Raw genomic sequence first — 13,198 nt, forward strand, 5'->3', positions numbered from 1 at the left:
TGTGTTACAAGGTATTTCCTTTTAACAACACATTTAAGCTTTTTAGGTGGAATTCTTTCCCATTCTTGCTTGATGTACAGCTTAGGTTGTTCAACAGTCCGGGGTCTCTGTTGTGGTATTTTAGGCTTCATATTGCGCCACACATTTTCAATGGGAGACAGGTCTGGACTACAGGCAGGGCAATCTAGTACCTGCACTCTTTTACTAGGAAGCCACTCTGTTGGAACACGTGGCTTTGCGTTGTCTTGCTGAAATAAGCAGGGGTGTCCATGATAACGTTGCTTGGATGGCAACATATGTTGCTCCAAAACATGTATGTACCTTTCCACTATGCATCAGTCCATCTTGGATAAGCTCCATCCCAGCAAAACCGGCAGCGTTTCTGCCACTTGTGCTAGCTTTTTTGAAACATGTTGCAGGCATCAAATTCCAAATGAGCTAATATTTGCAAAAAATAACGTTTACCACTTCGAACGTTAAGTATCTTGTCTTTGCAGTCTATTCAATTGAATTTAAGTTGAAAAGGACTTGCAAATCATTGTGTTCTGTTTTTATTTACCATTTACACAACGTGACAACTTCACTGCTTTTGGGGTTTGAACATACTTTGAGTGGAATGTTTGTAAAAGGCTTGAACAAATGAAATGACTCAAATAAAAAATACTGACCTATTTATTAATAACCTTCTGGAGACTTGCGCTGTCTTTATAATGAAGTGGAGTGGTAATACATTTCCTGGTCACAATAATCCATTAGGTTCAGCGCATGACGCGGACATGTTTGTTACTGGAGTCTTTGTATGTAAAAGTAATATGAAACTTAAATTATTTGACGCTTGTTTACATTGACAAATGTTTAGACTTAATTATTGTTCAATTAAGGACACTTGTTACATATGTCGAGCCTGTGTGCTTAGTTGTTGTGTAGGCGCTAGCTCCTAGCAGCCTAAATTACTCCACTAGTATATAGGAGAAAACCTCGTGTGCTTATTGGAGAACATTTAGTTGTTAACTGGATTTTGAGCCTTGTACAAATAAAATGTGACTGCTTGTATATGCAAGACAATATAATTGATAATGTTTTGTTTTTGCTGCCATCCCACTGATATTGGATATCAATAACAAACATGTAAATGTGTGGTGCTGTGTGTACTTATTGGTGAGCTCTTCCTACCCAGTCCATGGTGCAAAAGTTGACGGCTTCAGCAAAGTTGAACCCCTGGTTGAAGCCACTGTGGTAGGCCCTGGGGAAGGTGATGACAAACTCTCCTGCACATTGGTTGGTGCGATAGATCTACAGTTTGAAAAAGACATGGGAAAGAAAAATGTCATTTTCTGCTGTATACGCTTACCTGAAACTAGGATACACCTGCACTGATGACATCACCAATCACAGTCCAATAATACTTTTTTAATCTTGAATCATATAATTGTGCTGGTGTACATTGTGAATGCTGTTCAATAGGAATTACACAAAACTTTAATATTAACTTGAGCTATTTCTTCGAGCAGTAATTCTAGTGGTACACCAAATAATCACTTCATTAAATATTTAAACACAGTGTTACTGTTCAAATTGTGCGTAATGTTAGTGACCAAAAATATGAACTATACCTGTTAGATAAAACCTCTGCCTTGTTTTTAATGACTACTTAGGCCTACTACACTACTGTATTTTAATGTTGTCATTATGGTGGTACTTGATGAATACTTAGGCCTACTACACTACTGTACTTTAATGTTGGTCGTTTTGGTGGTACTTGATGAATACTTAGGTCTACTATACTACTGTATTTTAATGTTGTCATTATGGTGGTACTTGATGAATACTTAGGTCTACTACACTCCTGTATTTTAATGTTGTCATTATGGTGGTACTTGATGAATACTTAGGTCTACTACACTCCTGTATTTTAATGTTGTCATTATGGTGGTACTTGAATATTTAGCTACTACACTACTGTACTTTAATGTTGTCATTATGGTGGTACTTGATGAATACTTAGGTCTACTAAACCACTGTACTTTAATGTTGTCATTATGGTGGTACTTGATGAATACTTAGGTCTACTACACTACACGAGAAACCCTGGATGAACAGTGAGGTACGTGCAATGCTGAAGGCTCGGAACAAGGCTTTTAAGTCTAGCGACATGGTAGCATTAAAAACAGCCAGAGCTAACCTGAACAGTGCCATTAAGGTTGCAAAGCGTGCTCACAGTCAGAAAGTGCAGGACTTCTTCGAGAACCCCCCAAACACTAGACGAATGTGGCAGGACATACAGGTCATCACGGACTATAAAGCTACCACCCGTCCCTGTGACAACAGTATCAGCTTCCTAAATGACCTTAACTACTCTGCAAGGTTTGAGGCACTTAACACCACTCCGGCGAGAAAATCCATCCCTCGCCCTGATGAGCAGCCGCTCAACCTGGACATAGCGGATGTCCGGAAAACCCTGAGGAGAGTGAAACCCCAAAAAGCACCGGGACCTGATGACATTCCGGGCAAGGTGCTTAAGGGATGTGCAGACCAGCTGGCTGGGGTTCTCACAGACATCTTCAACATCTCGCTGACCCAGGCTGTGGTACCATCATGCTTTAAGACAGCCACAATCATTCCAGTGCCTAAAAAAAACAATCTCCTCCCTCAATGATTACCGCCCATTGCACTCACCCCCATCATAATGAAGTGCTTCGAGAGGCTGGTAAAGGAATATATTGTCTCCAGACTTCCCCCCACATTCGACCCATACCAGTTTGCTTATCGCCCTAACAGCTCCACAGAGGCCCCCATCTCCTCTGCACTCCACCTGAGCTTAGAACATCCGGAAGGAAAGGACACACACGTCAATCAATCAATCAATGTTTATTTATATAGCCCTAAATCACAAGTGTCTCAAAGGGCTGCACAAGCCACAACGACATCCTCGGTACAGAGCCCACATACGGGCAAGGAAAAACTCACCCTAGTGGGACGTCAATGTGAATGATTATGAGAAACCTTGGAGAGGACCGCATATGTGGGTAACCCCCCCCCCCCCTCTAGGGGAGACCGAAAGCAATGGATGTCGAGTGGGTCTGACATAATATTGTGAAAGTCCAGTCCACAGTGGATCCAACACATCAGCGAAAGTCCAGTCCGTAGTGGGACCAGCAGGAAACCATCCCGAGCGGAGACAGGTCAGCAGCGTAGAGATGTCTCCAACCGATGCACAGGCTAGCGGTACACCCCGGGTCCTGACTCTGGACAGCCAGCACTTCATCCGTGGCCACCGGACCTGTGTCCTCCCCCTCCATAAGGGAGAGGGGAGCAGAGGAGAAAAGAAAAATTTGTTTCTGGACTTCAGCTCAGCATTCAACACCATCATCCCGCAGCACTTGGTGAGCAAACTGGCCTCCCTTGGATTCAGTACCCCCCTTTGCAACTGGCTGCTTGACTTCCTCAGACAGACCCCAGTCTGTGAGAATGGGCAACAACACCTCCAGTGCCATCTCCCTGAGCACCGGCTCCCCCAGGGCTGCGTCCTGAGTCCGCTGCTGTTCACGTTGATGACCCATGACTGCTGCGCCAGGTACACTACTAACCACATTGTGAAGTATACGGACGACACGACAGTAGTGGGCCTCATCCGTGACAACAACGACGTGGACTACAGGGAAGAGGTGAAACATCTGGTTGACTGGTGCAGAACCAACAACCTGGTCCTGAATGTCGACAAGACCAAGGAGATCGTTGACTTCAGGAAGCACCAGTCCAGCCACGCTCCCCTCTACATCAGCGGCACAGCGGTGGAGATAGTAAGCAGCACCAACTTCCTGGGGGTGCAGATAACTGACAATATAACCTGGTCCCTACACACCGGAGCTCTTCTAAAAAGAGCTCAGCAGCGCATGCACTTTTTGCGTCGGATGAAAACAGCACAGCTCCCTCCCCACATTCTCACCACATTCTACAGAGGCACTATAGAGAGCCTGCTGACCAACAGCATCTCTGTCTGGACTGGAGCCTGCAATGCCTCCGACTGGAAGTCTCTCCAGAGAGTGGTGAGGACGGCGGAAAAGATCATCAGGACTCCTCTTCCTCCTATCCAGGAGATCGCAAAAAGCCGCTGCCTGACCAGGGCTAAGAAAATCTGCAAAGACTCCTCCCACCCCCACCAAGGACTGTTTTCACTGGACTCTAGAAAGTTGTTCCGCAGCCTCCGAAGCAGAATTTCCAGGTTCTGTAACAGCTTCTTCCCTCAGGCTGTAAGACTCTTGAACACATCAAAATTATCCCCTCTACTCCCCCCAAAATTGATTAACTCGCTGGAATAAAAATGACAATATAACATACATCCATAAACATGGATACATATGAAAAAGTGCAATATATTTATCTGTACAGTAACCTATTTATTTATTTATATATGCAGCTTATTGCTTTTTTATCCTGCACTACCATGAGCTAATGAAACAAAATTGTATTCTTATCTGTACTGTAAAGTTCAAATTTGAATGACAATAAAAAGGAAGTCTAAGTCTAATGTTGGTCATTATGGTGGTACTTGATGAATACTTAGGTCTACTAAACTACTGTATTTTAATGTTGTCATCATGGTGGTACTTGATGAATAATTAGGTCTACTACACTACTGTACTTTAATGCTGTCATTATGATGGTACTAATGCTGTCATTATGGTGGTACTACACTACGGTCGATGACCCCGCCCTATCTTGCCTCTGATTATCCTGTCCGTAATGTTATTCCCTAATCTTAACCAATCGTGACTCATCATAGTAAACTAACCAACCAATCATGGATGTTCTTATATGTAAACCAACCAATCATCATTGATGTTGTCCCCTGCCCATTGAGTTGCTACGCTACGTAGCTTCAATTTTGAAAGTTAATTATTTTTAATGGAAAACCGTAGTTTTTAACCACTGGATTATAAAAAAAACTTACTCATTAGGGGAAAACTGTAGTTGTTGGCAGGTATGGCAAAGAGACAGATCAAGATTTTAACACACATTGTAGGTCTGTAAAAAACGGAAAATATTTCCTTATATTTTTACAGAGATAAAAAAGACAGATTTCTGACTATAGACGAAAAAATCGCATGCCTGTAGATCAGACCTGGGGAAATTAAGGCCCGTTAAGCTTTTCAATCTGGCCCGCCGGACATTCCCAAATAATTGTTTTACATATTTAAGATGGAAAGTGTAGCTGCCATTATGATGTGCAGTGATGTTTTCAAATGACCGTAAATCTTGAACTATACAAATTATTTCAATGGTTGAAATCTGTGCCTTTGCATGATATACTAGTTACTATGGTAATATAATTAGTTACTATGGTAATATAATTAGTTACGATTGGTCATCTAAGTCACAGCAGCTCAGACGAGGCACCAATCAGTGTGGGCGTGGTTTGTTTCCACAGAGTGTTTCCAGAGCGGCCAGCCTGGGTGTCAGGGACAGACGTGGAAGGAAATTTTTACAACAAAGTTCTAAAGCTTAGTGATACATCAGATATATCAGATTGTAGGTGGGTTTATTTTTACCTTTTGCATTCATATTGTAGGTGGGTTTATTTTTACCTTTCGCATTCATATTTCGATGTGTTTGTTGCATTGTTTTTGCGTTTTCGCTTAAATGTAAAATATGTGGATGGAGAGGGGGTGTGACGTTCATCCATCCATCCATTTTCTACCGCTTGTCCGTTTTGGGGTTGCTGGAGCCTATCTCAGCTGCATTTGGACGGAAGGCGGGGTACACCCTGGACAAGTCGCCATATGTTGTCAATATTCAGTGTTTTATCCTACATAGTTAATATTGTAAATCCCACATTCTTTCTTTTTATGTACAATCTGGGTGTCTCATTCAGTAAAATTTTTTTTAATTCCACTCCGTTTTTAAAGCGGTCTGTCATAACATTTTTAGCTTTCAATCAGACATTATTGTGAGGTTTTGTGTTGGTGTTCCTAAAAATAGGACCCAAGCATACATACTGTACAGCAGATTTTCATAGCGTACATATGTATCTATGTATGTATGTATTAGTGTTCTCCCGATACCAATATTTAGGTCCTGGTACCAAAATGCATTTCAATACCTTTCTGTACTTTTCAATACTTTTTTTTTATAAATAAAGAGGACCACAAATAATGTCATTATTGGCTTTATTTGAACAAAAAATCTAATGGTACATTAAACACGTTTATTATTGCAATTTAGTCCTTAAATAAAATAGTGAACATACTAGACAACTTGTCTTTTAGTAGTAAGTAAGCAAACAAAGACTCCTAATTAGTCTGCTGACGTATGCAGTAACATATTGTGTCATTTATATTCTATTATTTTGTCAACATTATGAAGGACAAACTGTAAAAATGTATTATTAATCTACTTATTCATTTACTGTTAATATCTGCTTATTTTTTGTTTCTATCTACACTTCTGTTAAAATGTAATACCGGTAATCACTTATTCTTCTGTTTGATACTTTACATTAGTTTTGGATGATACCAAAAATTTGGGTATCAATCCGATACCAAGTAGTTACAGGATCATACATTGGTCATAGTCAAAGTCCTCATGTGTCCAGGGACGTTTTTCCTGACTTTATAAACATAATATAAAATTAAAAAAATAAGATTTTGTGATGCTGAAATATATAGTATCGACTAGATACACTCTTGTACTTGGTATCATTACAGCGGACGTCAGGTGTAGGTCCACCCATGACATTTGTTTACATTGTGTAGCTGGTTGGGGCAGTATAGCTCGGTTGGTAGAGCGGCCGTGCCAGCAACTTGAGGGTTGCAGGTTCTGCTAGCATATACATATATATATATATATATATACATATATATATATATATATATATATATATATATATATATATATATATATATATATATATATATATATATATATATATATATATATATATATATATATATATATATATATATATATATATATATATATATATATATATATATATATATATATATATATATATATATATATATATATATATATATATATATATATATATATATATACACATACATACATATATACCCTGACACATTCGTTTCTCTAAATATGCCCCCCTGCTGTAGATAACAGTAGCAACAAATACCACAACTGTATCTTCTGGTCACTGGGGGAGATGAGAGGTCAAATTTAGATATTCGATGCAACACCGAGCTCTTTACCGGAACGCCGTTGTTCATCAGCGTGTTGGGATTCATGATGGTCACCAGCTGATGGAGGAGGTCTGGCTGCGATTCAAAGAGCTCAGTAGCTAGTTTCTTCATGACCGACTCCAAGTGCTCCGCAGCATAACCAGGGGCGCCGTACCAGGTCTTAGGCTCCCCCCTGCACAGTCAGACATCATTCCACACATTTCTACTGACACGGTGTTGCGAGCGCTGCTACAAATGTATCCAAGTCCACAGGGTCATCAGTACCACGAGACACAATAGGAGCGTGTACCAGTGCAGGTAGTTGATGGAGTAGCTCCAGTGATCCTCAATATGCCAGCAGAAGGAGGAGAAGCACATGCCCACGTAGAGCCAGGGTAACTTCATCCCACAGATGTCAGCTGTAATGTGAGTCAGCACCGAGGAGTCCAGCACAGGCATGTTGTTCAGGTTCCAGCCACTTCTCAGGTAATGCTGAAGAACACAAGCATGAGTCGTATATTTCTGAAATGTACACTGTGACATCGCCAACGTACCTCGTCCTCTGGAGACACTTCAAAATGGCTGTTCTTCACTGGGAAACCACTCCCGAACTCCTTCGAGGCGATGTCCGCTCCATATTCTACGGTCACGTCCTCTTCGATGGTGCTGACCAGACGCCAAAACTCCTTCTCTACCAGCTCAGTCGGAACCATCTGGAACAGGTTCAGAAATCAAGAGTACTCAGACTCTTGGATCTTTTATATCTATCTCTCACACAGTTCTTAATATCAGGAGAACTAAACAGGAAGTCATCTTTAAGCTGTGGGAAATAACCGTATGTACCATCAACTCAACCTAAGTATGAGAATACTTGATGTATGTTATAACCACAGTGTCATCACCTGCTGTTGACGCTAATAAAAAATCCTGTTCAATTGTGTGAATGAAAATAAAAACAACTCTGGCTCTTTTCACAGTGACCTTTTTCAAGATTTAACAGAAACTATGAGGAAGTGTGACCAGATGTGTGCTCTTTAAGTTCAATTTAAGTTCTGTGTTGCCCAGGCTTGAGTCAAACCAACCAGAGCGTTGTAGTAGCGGCGGTACGGGTGAGGATTTTTTTTATGGAGAGCAAAATCCACGGAAAAAAATAAAACAGGACTGGGAGGTCGCCGGGAAGTAAAGATAAAAACGGGACGGCTGACAGGTATGATCGTAACTGCCAAAGTTAATCCAAATAAATTCTTCCACTATCACTGATAAACTTATTTAAATGATTCAAATACATTTTTTGTTTGAAAAACATCAGCTGTCATCCTCATAAGTTATAATATTACCATATTTTTCAGACACTTAAAATCCTTCTTATAACACGGTGTGCATTATTAATTCTGGTTGTGCTTACCGACCTCAAAGCTATTTTATTTGGTACATGGTGTAATGATAAGTGTGACCAGTAGATGGCAGTCACACAAGAGCTATGCTGAGACTGCAGGTTGACGCCTGTTCAATAATAGACGTTAGCAAGCACCCGTAAGCAAAAAACACCAAAACTTTGATGTTTCATTGAGAATATAGAACATTACACACAGCGCTAAAAAATCTGTCAAAATGTTTTAGTGAGACTTTGGTAAGCTGCGAAGCCACACCGCTTGGATTGTCGGAGCATTACGGCTACCATAGTCAGACGTACTGTGCTTCAACATACTTCAAATCTGCTCCAAAAATGGACAGTGCGCCTTATAACGCGGTGCGCCTAACGTACATATTAATCCTGGTTGTGCTTACCGACCTGGAAGCAATTTTATTTGGTATATGGTGTAATGATAAGTGTGACCAGTAGATGGCAGTCACACATAAGAGATACGTGTGGACTGCAGGTCGACGCCTGTTCAAAAATAGACGTTAGCAAGCACCCATAAGCAAGCAACACCAAAACTTTGATGTTTCATTGAGAATATAGAACATTACACACGGCGCTCAAAAATCTGTCAAAATGTTTTAGTGCGACTTTGGTAAGCTAGGAAGCCGCACCGCTTGATGGATTTTACTGTGCTTCAACATACGAGTATTATTATGGTGTGTGTATAAGGACCCCAAAATGGCACCTATTAGGGGTCATTATCTGGTGGTTTGTTTTGCATTATTATACAAAACCAACTGTTCTTACCTTCTGGTACGTGCTGATGTGTATTTGGCATCCTGCGCTCTTGCCATTTCTGATGCAAAAGTAGTGTACAGTTTTAACTTATATCAGTAGACTCGCTATGGAAGCGCTAAAAACTAGGAGGGGAGGAGACACCGTCAAAGTGGAGGCGTGGAGGCACGTAAATAAAAGCGGACACAAAAAGAATACGGTCAGAAAGCATCTTGAAGATGGTTTGTAAAACATCATCTATGCAACCATGACAAGTTATGTAGACCATTGGGTTGTCCCGATACCACTATTTTGGTACCGGTTTAAATAAAGAGGACCACAAAAAATTGCATTATTGGCTTTTAACAAAAAATCTTAGGGTACATTAAACATGTGTTTATTATTGAAATGTTGTCCTTAAACAAAATAGTGAACATTCTAGACAACTTGTCATTTAGTAGTAAGTAAACAAAGGCTCCTAATTAGTCTGCTGACATATGCAGTAGCATATTGTGTCATTTATATTCTATTATTTTGTCAACATTATGAAGGACTAGCTGTAAAAATTGATTATTAATCTACTTGCTAATTTACTGTTAATATCTGCTTATTTTCTGTTTCAACATGTTCTATCTACACTTCTGTTAAAATGTAATAATCACTTATTCTTCTCGTTTGATACTTGACATTAGTTTTGGGTAATACCACAAATTTAGGTATTGATCTGATACCGAATAGTTAGAGGATCATACAAAGGTCATAATTTAAGTCCTCATGTCTCCAGGGACGTATTTCCTGAGTTTATAAATATAATATGATTTTTTTTTTAAACGAAAAAAGATTTTGTGATGCTGAAAAAATATCGATGTAATCATAGTAGTATCAACTAGATACGTTCTTGTACTTGTTATCATTACAGTGGATGTCAGGTGTAGATCAACCCATGGCGTTTGTTTACATTGTGACGCCGGTGAGCGATTGTATCCTGCTAGGTTGTGTAGTGAAGCATGTTTAGCTATTTCTCGTCCTGCAGTGATAATAGTACTTGTAAGAAACTTACTTTATTTGTTGCCATGGAGGCGAAGATTAGTGATTTAGAAGTAGCTAAAACACTGCCGACTGCGGCTGGACGTTAGCCGCTAGCTAGCTATCCATTCATCCATCCATCCATTTTCTACCGCTTGTCCCTTTCGGAGTCGCGGGGGGTTGCTGGCCATGTCTTAAAGCACCTCTTCCTGAGGGTGTTTCAGTGTTATAACTTCACCTTTATCTTTTTCTTTTTAGACCAAAATGCGTCCATTCTCCCTTTTCTGTATACACACAGTGTCTGCTTGTAAGTACTCCGTGTGTGCGCGCTGCCGAACATGCTCCTCTGCTCGTAAAACCAGCAATGTCATGACGTGACGACACGCGGTCATGCTCGTTTAAAAAAAGGGGGGCGGGGGGTACTTTTTAGAGGTGGTATAGTACCGAATACGATTCATTAGTTTGCAGTACTATACTAGTACCGGTATACCATACAACCCTAGTAGACCACAAGGAAGTGTTTACATGTAGAAAATAATCCTGATATGACGATTTTAATGCACTTTATAATCCGGTGCGCCTTTTAGATGAAAATAGTCATCGGTGGTCCAAATAAATACGGTATTCAAGTCCAACATTCACTGTGAATGACTGAGAACCTTGTGAGCATGTGTCATTATTTAAAAAACAGAAAAGACTGAGGTTCTCCTTTGTCCAATGGAACTCCGCTCTACCAGTTTGTTACAATTTATCCAAAAAAAAATCTGAGAAGTCTGCAAACATGTAGACAAAACCGTGTCAACAAGGTTTCCACACTCACATGAACTGGCATGTTGAAATAATCAGATTTGAAGGAATCGGCCATGTCTCCAAAGGCTTGCAGGGTGTAGCTCCTGCTGGCCTGCTCAAAGCCAAACGCCACCTGAGGTTTGCCACATTCCTGCCGACACAAACATATTGCGTTAAATCCAAGCACGTTGAAATGGTGCTTTGTGCTGTCATTTGGTCACAGCACAGGTTGCTTATTAGGGTTTGACTCCCTCAGGGTGAAGAAGGGAGCGTTCACCTGCGCCAGGCACTTGGGGCATCTCCAGTCTCCTTTGGGAACCTCGTGTAAGGGGGGTATGAGACAGAAGATGTGGTAGCTGTCATCGCAGCCATCACACAGCAACAGGCGGTCCTCATCACTTCCTGTGGCGCACACCAGGCACATGTACTGCTCCACCTGCGTAAACAAACAAGTCTTTAAACAAAAAAAAACATCATGACTTAACTGCAGTATGCATATACTGTATTTTCCAGACTATAAGCCACCACTTTTTCCCCACGCTTTGAACCCCGCAGCTTATTAAATAACGTGGCAAATGTATGGATTTTTCTTTGCTAACGGCTACAATATTTTGTATTCAACAAATAATTTTCAACACAGAGACACTGAAAAGGTGTTGTTGTTATTGCTCTGGTGCCATCTTTTGGACAAGTTTGATCACTGCAGGTGCTGCGGGTTGAAATTGTCCTTCCTATTTTGTGCCTTTTTTTCTGAAAGTAACACCAGCCTTGTCTATTATTCGTCCATAGCATTTCTACATTTATCATTCCAAGTAACGTTTGTAAGTTTGACAATATAATTAAAACAAGTCTTACCTAGTAAACTGTACCATGTTTGATGTCTATAGGAGTAACTTCATGTATATTTGTACCAGTGGCGTGCGGTGAGGTTCATGTCAGGTGAGGCACTGACTTCATCACAGTCAGATTTACAAACATATGAACCCTAAAGAGTATCTTATTCACCATTTGATTGGCAGCAGTTAACGGGTTATGTTTAAAAGCTCATACCAGCTTTCTTCCCTGCTTAGCACTCAGCATCAAGGGTTGGAATTAAATCATGAAGAATTATTCCCCGGCATGGCGCCGCTGCTGCCCACTGCTCCCCTCACCTCCCAGGGGGTGAACAAGGGGATGGGTCGAATGCAGAGGACAAATTTCACCACACCCAGTGTGTGTGTGACAATCATTGGTATACTTAACTTTAACTTTACACTTACAAACTGTAGCACACAAAAAAGCACATTTAATAAAAAAAACGTTATTATGGTCTTACCTTTACTTATAAGTGCGGGAACAGTGGTGTTCGTGTTGGAAGAGTTGTGAATGAATGAAATATGAAATCCGCGCTGCAGTCTGCAGGTGTACCTAATGTTGTGTCCCTGTTCACGGCTCCTCCGGCGCGCCGCGTGAGCATTGTTGTTTTTGCACTTTTTGGCTTCTTGTTAAGTGACTTTTTTTGGGTGGATTCGGTCTTGCACGTGGAGGGTTTGGGTGTGGGCTTTGGTTGGTGTGGCGCTCCCGTCGGGTGGTGCATTCTGCGGCGGAGGTGCTTGGCACCAGGAGGCGGGGTTATGAGACGAGCCTCCAGCTTTATGATCGCTCAGCACAAGAAATACTTTACACACATACAGTTGTTGACAAAATACACTGTACATTATATACCTCAGCTAACTAAACTATGGAAATGTATAATATAATTCATATAGCAATACGGTCTCACTGCACAGCAGGCCAGCAGTTAGCCGAGTCATTGCGCACAATCCATGTTGAGGCACAAATCAGTGACGTGCCTCAACTGGCTGCTGATCACCGCACCGTCTCTTCTCAGTATTTGAACGGCAAATGTGAAAATAAAAATAAAAATAATCTAAAACTGGTGAAGTTAAATGGAAAATAACTTTAGTATAATCACTGGATACATATAACAATTTAATTATTTTTTTTTCTTTTTACTTTTTTTTTTTCTTTCCATGATGGCAGGTGAGGCCGTGCCTCCCCTGCCTCTAGTGACTGCACGCCACTG

At 40.8% G+C, this 13,198-nt stretch overlaps 1 protein-coding gene across 2 annotated transcripts in view; it reads right to left on the reverse strand.

Annotated features, from left to right (window-relative positions):
- Positions 1 to 13,198, reverse strand: part of LOC133660715 (lysine-specific demethylase 5B-B-like) — a 72,742-nt gene that overhangs the window by 37,864 nt on the left and 21,680 nt on the right. The window contains exons 8-13 of one of the 2 annotated variants that reach the window (XM_062064299.1): positions 11,411 to 11,587; positions 11,165 to 11,284; positions 7,736 to 7,894; positions 7,492 to 7,673; positions 7,212 to 7,374; positions 1,174 to 1,293 (exon numbers count right to left, since the gene is read on the reverse strand). In XM_062064299.1, the coding sequence (XP_061920283.1) occupies positions 1,174 to 1,293; positions 7,212 to 7,374; positions 7,492 to 7,673; positions 7,736 to 7,894; positions 11,165 to 11,284; positions 11,411 to 11,587 (921 nt within the window). The remainder of the gene's footprint in view (positions 1 to 1,173; positions 1,294 to 7,211; positions 7,375 to 7,491; positions 7,674 to 7,735; positions 7,895 to 11,164; positions 11,285 to 11,410; positions 11,588 to 13,198) is intronic. The other variant, XM_062064305.1, reaches the window with a different exon arrangement.

The sequence above is a fragment of the Entelurus aequoreus genome, linkage group LG01 (assembly GCF_033978785.1).
Source record: "Entelurus aequoreus isolate RoL-2023_Sb linkage group LG01, RoL_Eaeq_v1.1, whole genome shotgun sequence".
Lineage (NCBI taxonomy): Eukaryota > Metazoa > Chordata > Actinopteri > Syngnathiformes > Syngnathidae > Entelurus > Entelurus aequoreus.